This window comes from Silene latifolia, chromosome 3 (assembly GCF_048544455.1).
Source record: "Silene latifolia isolate original U9 population chromosome 3, ASM4854445v1, whole genome shotgun sequence".
In the NCBI taxonomy this organism is placed as follows: Eukaryota; Viridiplantae; Streptophyta; class Magnoliopsida; order Caryophyllales; family Caryophyllaceae; genus Silene; species Silene latifolia.
Window position 1 is genome coordinate 150822101 of NC_133528.1, and position 13015 is coordinate 150835115.

Sequence of the window (13015 nt, forward strand, 5' to 3'; positions counted from 1 at the left end):
TGGGACTGAAATCGAATAGGTCAACTCTTGAAATGAACTCGGACACGTGGCAGAAAAATCAAGAAAAATAGAAACAAGGTCCGGTACGACCTCCCAAACGGTTCAAATTGAAGTGTATAATACACGGTTTTCGGGATTACAGGGTCCCGGAACAAAATCCTCCGGAAATCACACAGAAGGTTCCTCGGATCAGATAAGGTGACCTCACAAACTTTGAAGAGTAACGAAGGACATTTGGGGGTGCCGGTATGCGATAAACAAGCATTCGTCGAACATCGGATAATCGTGAAAAGTGGATTAATACTTGTTTTTGGGACTGAAATCGAATAGGTCAACTCTTGAAATGAATTTGGGCACGTGGTAGAAAAATCGGGAAAATTTGAAACAGGGTCCAGTACGACCTCCCAAACGCTTTAAATTGAAGTGTATATTAAATGGATCAGCAACTAATTGCTCGAACAAATATTAACAATACGATAAAAATATCAAAACTAAAACAGATAAACCCGTGAATTTCACGGGTCACAAACCTAGTCCGTTGTAATTAATTATACCCAGATGCATGGAAACTACTGTGCTTATTTATTAGTTAATTCAATTCATTTAATTCTGACTCTTTACGATTCGTACCAAGCTACCTTTAATGTTACTCTCTTACGGAACCTAGCTTATTTCCAACACAAAATCTCATTGTATTTCCAAAGCTTTATAGTTGAGCTCAAATAGTTTTGTACGTACAAGTATTAAACTCCTATACAATGTAATGAATTGAAGCTAATATTTTCGTCTATTTTGTCCAATTTTTCGCCAAACATAAATGAAATTGATGTTTTTTTTTTTGTTTTTTGTTTAATGGAAAACTCAACATACAATGAAACAAAGCATATATTAGAAAGCAAAAAGACAAAATACAAATATAATACAAATTCAAACACAAATACAAGTATAGGTAGAACTATAGAAGTGCATTAAATCTCGATAACCAAGCATCTTCACCTATTCACTCCTTAATTCCACATGAGATCATGCATACACCCAAGTAACTGAAAGTCTGAAACACTAAATTCCATTATAGGAATATTAATTTAACATATACTTAACAAATAAAATAGTACCGTTGTACATATACATAACAAATCTAATAGCTTATACACCTTATTTTTTTCAATTATAAAATAAGGTGTATATAAACTATTAATTATAAACCTGTTATATAACGTACAACAATCCTACCGAAAGCAAACCGATAACTTGATCATTTGACATGGTGAGCCTCAACATCTCGGGTCATTCCAATGATAAAGTCCATCAGACCAGTAGGGTACAGTCCAAAATCATCAAATCTCTCAAAATTAATTTCCCATAAAATTGCATCAATTTCACCTTTTGTTACGACATGAAGTGTCACACTCATACTCTTGAAATCTTTAAGGAGATCTGAGCCTTCGATCAGTTTGAATTTGATCAATTTCTTCTCTTCGTCAATTTCTTCAACTATCTCCTTTGCTACACATTTTTTTCCATCTGTATATATTTCATGCATCATACAAATAATTTTATCAGCTAATCTAATTTTTCACGAATTACTATTAATAATAAAGAATTTGCGATATATGGCCATTTGACGTAGATTCGTTATGCTCTCGTTATATAATTAGAGAAAAAATTTACACAAATAACTCAAGTTTATCAAAAGGGAGATTATGTAACGTATTAACGCATGATGTCTAGCAATAATAAGTCATTTTTTGTACGTATAGTTTTCGTACGTGCATGCACATGAGTTGTGTATAACTGAATTAATCAACCTATTATACAAGGAGACTTTTATTAAAGTAATACACCATCATAATGTCTATATTTTGTCTTATACCATACCAATGTTAACATTGACTTTTTCCTCGTCGAGACACGTTTTGCATCGTAAATATATTTTGTTACGCATTATTCAAAATTATAAAACTTTGATATTCTTATAGCATTCATGACGATAAATCAAACAAGATCTCACATGACTATATTTTGTCTTATAGATTAAGAATAATATCGAAGACTCCCTACGACCATAAACAGTGGCAAAACGGTCAATGTTACCATTGATCTGGTATGGAGAGAGTATTTATTTAGTCGAATTTGCTGAAAGGTTTTGGTTAAACAATTTTATACTAAATTAGTGTAAACTCATCTATCTATAAAATAGAGAGTAAAATTACATTTTACTCCCTTCTAAAATCAACTTTTTTAAAATGTAAAATTACTCCCTTTTAAAATTTTTTCCTAAAATTACTTCCTTAAGTTACATTTTTTGCTAAAATTGCTCCAAACACCAATTTAAATGACTTATTTTGTCCGTTTTTGAACTTATTCTGTTTGTGGCTTAGTCAAAAACAGAGGAAATAAGTCACTTAAATTGTGAGTTTTGAAGCAATTTTAGGAAAAAATGCAACTTAACAGAGTAATTTTAGCAAAAATGCAACTTGAGCGAGTAATTTTAGCAAAAAATTCAACTTAAGAGAGAAATTTTAAAAAAAATAATTCAAAAGGGATTAATTTTAAAAAAGTTGATTTTAAAAGGGAGTAAAATCTAATTTACTCTAAAATATATACCGCCCACTAAAACACAAGTAGTATATCAAATAAATTAAATAAAATCGCCTTATATATAAGAATGATCGAGTACAAGTAAAAACACGAAATTAGAAGAGTTATTAAAAGTGAAAATTTTTACCAAGGGTGTACTCCCACTGAATAATAGAACCCGGTTTACCAAATTCGCCCTCATGAACATCACATCCATGAATAATATGAGGGACAATGTTAGTAACATGATGTGGTGTACATCCAAACAATTCATGAAACACATCTCCTGAGTGCTTAATGTCTATTTCTATTTCCAATTTCCCTGTTATACCCATTCTTCTAATTATATTATTATGAAATTAATGAAGATTATTAGAGATAGATGGTAATTATATATGTTATGGGACGTTATTTGTGTTTGAGGTGATGAATAACACGTCTCTTAGTGCCCCTTTTATAAACTTTTTTTGTATGAAGTGTTGCATTTTTTTATTGTTCAATTATCACCGATAATTCAAGATGTAATAATAATTCCAGACACAGACTTTGTTTGATAAGACATTTTAGACAGTTTATTTGTTCAAAGTTACAGCAAATTTGCATGTATTTGATAAATAGTTTATTTAACCAAATAAAGTATCTGAAATAAATTGTTGCCTAGTGCTTATCCTATTTAATCTTCTTTTTTAACTCTGTAATCTACTCTTTCTATCCCGATCAATTGTTTACTTCTATTTTGAGGTGCCTCAATCAATTGTTTAATTATTTTGAGAATGTCTTTAATTTGATGAGTAATTTTATCCTTTACACTCGATTTGATTCACTTGTCATCCAATAATTGATCATCTCCTCTTTCTTTGGTCTTTGTACTAAAACAAAAGACAAATGACCGAGACGGATGTAGTATAATATTAAATAATTATTATATCTTTGTACGTCATTTCACATAAATTAGCTATTATTTCACTTAGTTTACCAAACATTTTGTACATAATTAGTTACCTTATCAATTCATAACTTTCAGCGACCTTTTCTGTTTAAGTTAGTTTTTCCTTTTCAGCTATTTTTTTCAATTTAAGTTATCTTTTCAACTAATTTTACCAAATAAAGTCTTAATAATAGACATAATAATTGAATTTTGAATTGAGGATTGATGTGATCGCTTAATGTATTTGTGTATACGTATGGTTTTCACGTTAGTTACATTCATCTGTATTTCGATTGGCTCAAATATTGGTTGACTTCTGCATGTATTACGCAAGTTTGGATGATTTAACATTTGAAAATGTTTTTTAGCATTTCATTTAATAATAGACATAATAATTGAATTTTGAATTGAGGATTGATGTGATCACTTAATGTATTTGTGTATACGTATGGTTTTCACGTTAGTTACATTCATCTGTATTTCGATTGGCTCAAATATTGGTTGACTTCTGCATGTATTACGCAAGTTTGGATGATTTAACATTTGAAAATGTTTTTTAGCATTTCATGAGAAGAAATGGTATCCGTCACTCCAAAGTGACGGATACGTGCCGTCTTCAATGAGATTTTGTGTTCATTTATGGTACGTTTTGGTGCTCATATTAAATTATTTATTGCCAATGAATCCACGTCATCGACTCTCATTCTCCGGGATTCGGGATTTGACTGACTGACCGACCTTATGGCTTATTGCTTTATGAAGGTAACGTTTTAGCTACTATTCTATTCCCTTGAGGATGAAATTCGTCTTGCCCTTTTCTCACTTGGATTTCAGAAAGCCTCTAGACCTGATGATTTTCATGCGGGTTTCTTTAAGAAATGCTGGCACATTGTCAAAATGGACCTTGTTCCTTTCATCCAAAGCGTCTTTCTCACCAAACACATACCGGGGACCATTAAAAAAACCGTCATTTCTCTTATCCCGAAAATTCATTCCCCCCAAACCATCAAGAATTTCCGTCCCATTAGCCCCTGTAACACTTCTTATAAAATTGTTACCAAGATTATTGTCACCGCTTAAAACCTTTAATGCACAAAATCATCTCTCCTAATCAAGGTATGTAGTTCGATCCCTGTTAGGGGAACAAACACAAATTATATTATAGCATCAGAAATCCTCCCTTCTATGCACACTTCCAAAAGCAAACTGAAGTGTATAATACACGGTTTTCGAGATTACAGGGTCCCGGAACAAAATCCTCCGGAAATCACACAGAATGTTCCTCGGATCAGATAAGTTGACCTCACAAAATTTGAAGAGTAACGAATGACATTTGGGTGTGCCGGTATCCTACAAACCAGCATTCGTCGAACATCGGATAATCGTGAAAAATGGATTAATACTCATTATTTGGGGCTGAAATCGAATGGGTCAACTCTTGAAATGAACTCGGACACGTGGTAGAAAAATCGGGAAAAATAGAAACAGGGTCCGGTACGACCTCCCAAACGGTTCAAATTGAAGTGTATAATACATGGTTTTCGGGATTACAAGGTCCCGGAACAAAATCCTCCGGATATCACACAGAAGGTTCCTCGGATTAGATAAGGTTACCCCACAAAATTTGAAAAAAATGGAGGACATTTGAAGGTGCCGGTATGTGATAAACCAACAATCGTCGAACCTCGGATAATCGTGAAAAAATGGATCAATACTTGTTATTTGGGGCTGAAATCGAACAGGTCAACTCTTGAAATGAACTCGAACACGTGGTTGAAAAATCGGGAATAATAGAAACAGCGTCCGGTACGACCTCCCAAACGGTTCAAATTGAAGTGTATAAATACACCGTTTTTGGGATTACAAGGTCCCGGAACAAAATCCTCCGGAAATCTCACTGAAGGTTCCTCAAATCAGATAAAGAGGCCACATCAAATATGAGGAGTAACGGAGGACATTTAGAAGTGCCGGTATGCGATAAACCAGCATTCGTTAAGACCTCCCAAATGGTTCAAATTGAAGTGTAATACACGATTTTCGGGATTAAAGGGTCCCAGAACAAAATCCTCCGGAAATCACACAGAAGGTTCCTCGAATCAGATAAGGTGACCTCACAAAATTTGAAGAGTAACGGAGGATATCTAGGGGTGCCTGTATGTGATAAACCAGCATTCGTCGAACCTTGGATAATCGTGAAAAAAAGGATTAATACCTGTTATTTGGTATTGAAATCGAATAGGTCAACTCTTGAAATGAACTCGAACATGTGGTAGAAAAATCGGGAAAAATAGAAACAGGGTCCGGTACGACCTCCCAAACGGTTCAAATTGAAGTGTATAAATACACGGTTTTCGGGATTACAGGGTCCCGGAACAAAATCCTCCGGAAATTACACAAAAGGTTCCTCGGATCAGATAAAGCGGCCACACAAAATTTGAGGAGTAACGGAGGACATTTGGGGGTTGCCAGTATGCGATAGACCACCATTTGTCAAACCTCGGATAATCGTGAAAAATAGATTAATACCTGTTATTTGGGACTGAAATCGAATAGGTCAATTCTTGAAATTAACTCGGACACGTGGTAGAAAAATCGGTAGAAAGAGATACAGGGTCAGGCACTACCACCTCAACTACTCAAATTGAAGTGTATAATACACATATTTCTGGATTACAGAGTCCCGGAACAAAATCCTCCGGAAATCACACAGAAGTTTCTTCGGATTAGATAAACCGGCCACAAAAAATTTGAGGAGTAACGGAGGACATTTGGGGGTGCTGGTTTGCGATAAACCAGCATTCGTCGAACCTCGGATAATCGTGAAAAATGGATTAATACTCGTTATTTGGGACTGAAATCGAATATGTCAACTCATGAAATGAACTCGGACACATGGTAGAAAAATCGGGAAAATAGAAACAGGGTATGGCACAACCTCTCAAACTGCTCAAATTGAAGTGTATAATATACGGTTTTCGGGGTCACAGAGTCTCGGAACAAAATCCTCCAGAAATAACACATAAGGTTCCTCGGATCAGATAAGGTGACCTCACAAAATTTGAAGAGTAAAGAAGGACATTTGGGGGTGCCGATATGCGATAAACCACCATTCGTCGAACCTCGGATAATCGTGAAAAATGGATTAATACTCGTTATTTGGGACTGAAAGCGAATAGGACAACTCTTGAAATGAACTCGGGCACGTGGTAGAAAAATCAGGAAAAATAGAAACAGGGTCCGATACGACCTCTCAAACGGTTCAAATTGAAGTGCGTTATTAATACACGGTTTTCGGGGTTAAAAGGTTTCCCGAAATAAAATCATCCGGAAATGACAAAGAAGGTTCCTCGGATAAGATAAAGCGGCCACACCAAATTTGAGGAGTAACAGAGGACATTTAGGAGTGCCGGTATGCGATAAACCAGGATTCGTCGAACCTCGGAAAATCGTGAAAAGTAGATTAATACTCGTTATTTGGGACTGAAATCGAATAGATTAACTCTTGAAATGAACTCGGACACGTGGTAGAAAAATCAGGAAAAATAGAAACAGAGTCCGGTACGACCTCCCAAACGGTTCAAATTGAAGTGTATAATACACGGTTTTCGGAATTACAGGGTCCCAGAGCGAAATCCTCCGGAAATCACACAGAAGGTTCCTCGGATCATATAAGGTGACCTCACAAAATTTGAAGAGTAACGAAGGACATTTGGGGGCGCCGGTAGGCGATAAAACAGCATTCGTCGAACATCAGATAATCGTGAAAAATGGATTAATACTCGTTATTTGGGAATTAAATCGAATAGGTCAACTCTTGAAATGAACTTAGACACGTGGTAGAAAAATCGGGATAAATAGAAATAGGGTCCTGTACGACCTCCCAAACGGTTCAAATTGAAGTGTATAATACACGATTTTCGGGATTAGAACGTCCGGGAACAAAATCCTCCGGAAATCACACAGAAGGCTCCTCGAATTAGATAAGGTGACCCCACAAAATTTGAAGAGAAACGGAGGACATTTGAGGGTGCCGGTATGCGATAAACCAACATTCGTCGAATCTCGGATAATCGTGAAAAAATGGATTAATACTCGTTATTTGGGGCTGAAACCGAACAGGTCAACTCTTGAAATGAACTCGGACACGTGGTTGAAAAATCGGGAATAATAGAAACAGCGTCCGGTACGACCTCCCAAACGGTTCAAATTGAAGTATAAATACACCGTTTTTGGGATTACAAGGTCCCGGAACAAAATCCTCCGGAAATCTCGCAGAAGGTTCCTCGGATCAGATAAAGAGGCCACATCAAATATGAGGAGTAACGGAGGACATTTAGGAGTACCGGTATGAGATAAACCAGCATTCGTCGAACCTCGGATAATCGTGAAAAATAAAATTAATACTCCTTATTTGGGACTGAAATCGAATAGATCAACTCTTGAAATGAACTCGGACACATGGTAGAAAAATCTGGAAAATTATAAACAGGGTCCGTTATGACCTCCCAAATGGTTCAAATTGAAGTGTACTACACGATTTTCGGGATTAAAGGGTCCCGGAACAAAATTCTCCAGAAATCACACAGAAGGTTCCTCGAATCAGATAAGGTGACCTCACAAAATTTGAAGAGTAACGGAGGACATCTAAGGGTGCCTGTATGTGATAAACCAGCATTCGTCGAACCTTGGATTATCGTGAAAAATGGATAATACCTGTTATTTGGTATTGAAATCGAATAGGTCAACTCTTGAAATGAACTCGAACATGTGGTACAAAAATCGAGAAAAATAGAAACAGGGTCCGGTACGACCTACTAAACGGTTCAAATTGAAGTGTATAAATACACAGTTTCGGGATTACAGGGTCCCGGAACAAAATCCTCCGGAAATTACACAAAAGGTTCCTCGGATCACATAGAGCGGCCACACGAAAGTTGAGGAGTAACGGAGGACATTTGGGGGTTCCCGGAATGCGATAAACCACCATTTGTCGAACCTCGGATAATCGCGAAAAATAGATTAATACCTGTTATTTGGGACTGAAATCGAATAGGTCAATTCTTGAAATTAACTCGGACACGTGGTAGAAAAATCGGTAGAAAGAGATACAGGGCCAGGCACTACCACCTCAACTACTCAAATTGAAGTGTATAATACACATTTTTAGGGATTACAGAGTCCCGGAACAAAATCCTCCGAAAATCACACAAAAGTTTCTTCGGATTAGATAAAGCGGCAACACAAAATTTGAGGAGTAACGGAGGACATTTGGGGGTGCCGGTTTGCGATACACCATCATTCGTCGAACCTCGGAAAATCGTGAAAAATAGATTAATACTCGTTATTTGGGACTGAAATCGAATAGATTAACTCTTGAAATGAACTCGGACACGTGGTAGAAAAATCAGGAAAAAAAGAAACAGAGTCCGGTACGACCTCCCAAACGGTTCAAATTGAAGTGTATAATACACGGTTTTCGGGATTACAGGGTCCCAGAACGAAATCCTCCGGAAATCACACAGAAGGTTCCTCGGATCAGATAAGGTGACCTCAAAAAATTTGAAGAGTAACGAAGGACATTTGGGGGTGCCGATATGCGATAAACCACTATTCGTCGAACCTCGGATAATTGTGAAAAATGGATTAATACTCGTTATTTGGGACTGAAAGCGAATAGGACAACTCTTGAAATGAACTCGGGCACGTGGTTGAAAAATCGGGAAAAATAGAAACAGGGTATGGTATGACCTCCTAAACGGTTGAAATTGAAGTTCATAATACACGGTTTTCGGGATTACTGGGTCTCGGAACAAAATCCTTTGGAAATCACACAGATGGTTTCTTAGATCAGATAAAGCGGCCACACCAAATTCGAGGAGTAAAAGAGGACATTTGGGGATGCCGGTATGAGATAAACCACAATTTGTCGAACCTCGGATACTCGTGAAAAATGGATTAATACTCGTTATTTGGGACTGAATTCGAATAGATCAACTCTTGAAATGAACTAGACACATGGTAGAAAAATCAGGAAAAATAGAAACAGGGTCCGGTACGACCTCCCAAACGGTTCAAATTGAAGTGTATAATACACGGTTTTCGGGATTACAGGGTCCCTGAACAAATTCCTCGGGAAATCACACAGAAGGTTCCTCGGATCAGATAAGGTGTCCCCACAAAGTTTGAAGAGTAACAGAGGACATCTGAGGGTGTCGGTATGCGATAAACCGGCATTCGTCGAACCTTGGATAATCGTGAAATATGGATTAATACTCGTTATTTGGGGCTGGAATCGAATAGGTCAACTCTTGAAATGAACTTGGACACGTGGTAGAAAAATCGGGAAAAATTGAAACAGGGTCCGGTACGACCTCCCAAACGCTTCAAATTGAAGTGTATAATACACGATTTTCGGGATTACAAGGTCCCAGAACAAAATCCTCCGGAAATCACACAGAAGGTTCCTCGGATTAGATAAGGTGACCTCACAAAGTTTGAAGAGTAACAGAGGACATATAAGGGTGGGCTTTGAGTGATCGGAAAGTTTGAGTGGTTGTGATACCGGCCGGAAGCATGGTCGCGGTGGGCTTTGAGTGATCGGAAAGTTTCACCATCTTTTTGGTAGTAGATGGTAGTGGTGGTGGAGATGATGAACTTGAAACCTCCTCCTCTTCAAGGGCTTCTAGATCGTCTAAGTAAGACTTTCTAGCACTTTCGGCTTGTACGGGAGAAGAGGCCACTTTCACTTCCTTCCAAAAACGTCGTCTTCTCCTAAAGGTTCTCTCGGATCGGAATCCGGTGAAAGCAATTCTCCCTTGCGTGAGGACCTTTGCATAAGACAACAATTTCTAGAGAAATGATAATTAAGGGTCTCAAGGAACAAGTGTTCCCCAAGACAAAGGAAAACAAGATAAAAATCTACAATTCAAAATGCAATAAAACCGTTTTCCCGACAACGGTGCCAAAATTTGATAGGCTTGTCGCGTACCTATGCAAAGATAAATTCCCTAGACACAAATAAATGTAGTAATAGGGGTCGAACCACAAGGAAACGGGAATTACGTCGTGAATTGCTATGGGTAGATTCTTATCAAGGTCGATTCGTTTTTAGTTTGGTTTGGTTGTTTAATGATTAACAAAGGTTGTAATGTAAATTATATGATAAAAGAGAGTCTAAGGGGTTCGGGTCACACATACAAAGGTAAACATATGATCATGATAAATTTGGTACTAATAACATTGTCAATTGCTTAGGCTTAAAGATACCCACCTTACGGCATTAGTATCAACCATAGACCGGGTCCTAGAGAAACTTTCGTCCATGACTAGGTCGTCCTACTACACATGCTTTGTCTAATTCTATTCCATGCCTCTCGACTTTTAGAACGAATGAACAAACTTAATCTATGAATAAGGCCTTAAACAAAGATTAAACATTATGGTGAAAACATGTGATAGAAGCAATATGAATAATATTATTATTAACCTATTTTATCATGTTATATATTTGATTTATGCATGGCTCCCCTAGCCCTTAGACTAAGAGATTTAGCTACTCATATTAAGGTGTAAATTTTAAATTATATTAAGAGGAATGATAAACATGATTATATGTTTTAAATAAACTAAATGATTTAACATGCAAGAGAAATAAAACTAAAGTAATCTAAATGGAGTGCTTAATTATAAACTAAGTATAAACTAAATAGAAATGTAAACTATAAATAGGAATACCTTAAAGAGATGAACTTGTATGGAAGAACAAATAATAACCAAATGCTTGAAAATGTATTAAGGACTAAAAGTTTGAAGAACTACAAGCTTAACAATATAAGAAAAACTATTGAGAGAAATATGATGCTTAAGGCTAATGTAGAGTGAAAATGAGACGTAAAATTGGATGCCCTAAGCCTTGGAATGCCTCTCCTATTTATAGGAGAGGAAGAAGAAACGTAAATAATCAAGAGGGATGCAACCCCGATCGGGGCCAGGCAACCCCGATCGGGGTCGTGTGTTTCCGGGTAGTTTCCACTTAATTCCTCACTTAATTGTTGAGGAATCCAAAGAGCGTGATTAATGACCCTTAATGCACCTGGGTAAATGCTTCATCTATCATCTTTAGAACTCCCAAAAAGTATCCTAATCATGTTGGAATCTTATGCTTTCCACCTTGACTTGGACTTGAACATTGGGCTTTGACTTTGATTGTTGGCAACATTTACATTACACATATAAATCCATCAATTTCTCCATGCAAAACCCATTCCAATGCTCCATGCTTAGTCCAACACTTGGTCTTGTTTAGCTTAGTGACTTGGTGTATAAAATGATAGGAAAAAGCCTCTAAATGCTTAGATTCCTATAAAAACGTAACAAACACAACAATACACCTAGAACACAGAATTAGCTCAAAAAATATACTATTTAAAGTATGATGAACAATAGAAACCGAGCAAAAATAAGGAGTAAACATATATATATAAAATGAACATATCCGTATAATGCACGGTTTTTGGGATTACAGGGTCCCGGAACAAAATCCTCCAGAAATAACACAGAAGGTTTCTCGGATCAGATAAAGCGGCCACACCAAATTTGAGGAGTAACATTTGGGGGTGACGGTATATGATAAACTATCATTTGTCGAACCTCGGATAATTGTGAAAAATGGATTAATACTCGTTATTTGGGAACGAAATCGAATAGGCCAACTCTTGAAATGAACTCGGACACGTGGTAGAAAAATCGGGAAAATAGAAACAGGGTCTGGTACGACTTCCCAAACGGTTCAAATTGAACTGTATAAATACACGGTTTTCCGGATTACAGAGTCCCGGAGCAAAATCCTCCGGAAATCACACAGAAGTTTCCTCGGATCAGATAAAGCGGCCACATTAAATTTGAGGAGTAACGGAGGACATTTGGGGGTGCCGGTATGCGATAAACCAGCATTCGTCGAACCTCGGATAATCGTGAAAAAGAGATTAATACTCGTTATTTGGGACTGAAATCGAATAGGTCAACTCTTGAAATGAACTCGGACACGTGGTAGAAAAATCGGAAAAAATAGAAACAAGGTGTGGTATAACCTCCTAAACGGTTCAAATTGAATTGTAAAATACACGGTTTTCGGGATTACAGGGTCTCCGAACAAAATCCTCCGGAAATCACAAAAAAGGTCCCTTAGATCTGATAAACCAGCCAAACCAAATTTGAGGAGTAATAGAGGACATTTGGGGGTGCCGGTATGAGATAAACCAGCATTCGTCGAACCTCGGATAATCGTGAAAAATGGATTAATACTCGTTATTTGGGACTGAAATCGAAAAGTTCAACTCTTGAAATGAACTCGGACACGTGGTAGAAAAATCGGGAAAAATTGAAACAGGGTCCGGTACGACCTCCCAAACGGTTCAAATTAAAGTGTATAATACACGGTTTTCGGGATTACAGGGTCTCGGAACAAAATCCTCAGAAAATCACACAAAAAGTTCCTTAGATCAGATA

The 13015-nt window shown here is 37.0% G+C and overlaps 1 protein-coding gene across 1 annotated transcript; it reads right to left on the minus strand.

Annotated features, from left to right (window-relative positions):
- Window positions 1-1255: 1255 nt before the first annotated feature.
- On the minus strand, window positions 1256-2915 carry LOC141649975 (MLP-like protein 31). Its single transcript, XM_074458638.1, has 2 exons — window positions 2729-2915; window positions 1256-1524 (listed from the first exon to the last, which is right to left on the minus strand). Exons 1-2 carry the CDS (start codon window positions 2913-2915, stop codon window positions 1256-1258), a joined length of 456 nt encoding a protein of 151 aa, XP_074314739.1.
- Window positions 2916-13015: the final 10100 nt, after the last annotated feature.

Coding starts and splice junctions, on each gene's coding strand:
- LOC141649975 (XM_074458638.1), bottom strand. CDS start 2,915: ATGGGTATAACAGGGAAATTGGAAATAGAAATAGACATTAAGCACTCA. Junction 1,525..2,728: donor TCAGTGGGAGTACACCCTTG/GTAAAAATTTTC, acceptor AAATATATACAG/ATGGAAAAAAATGTGTAGCA.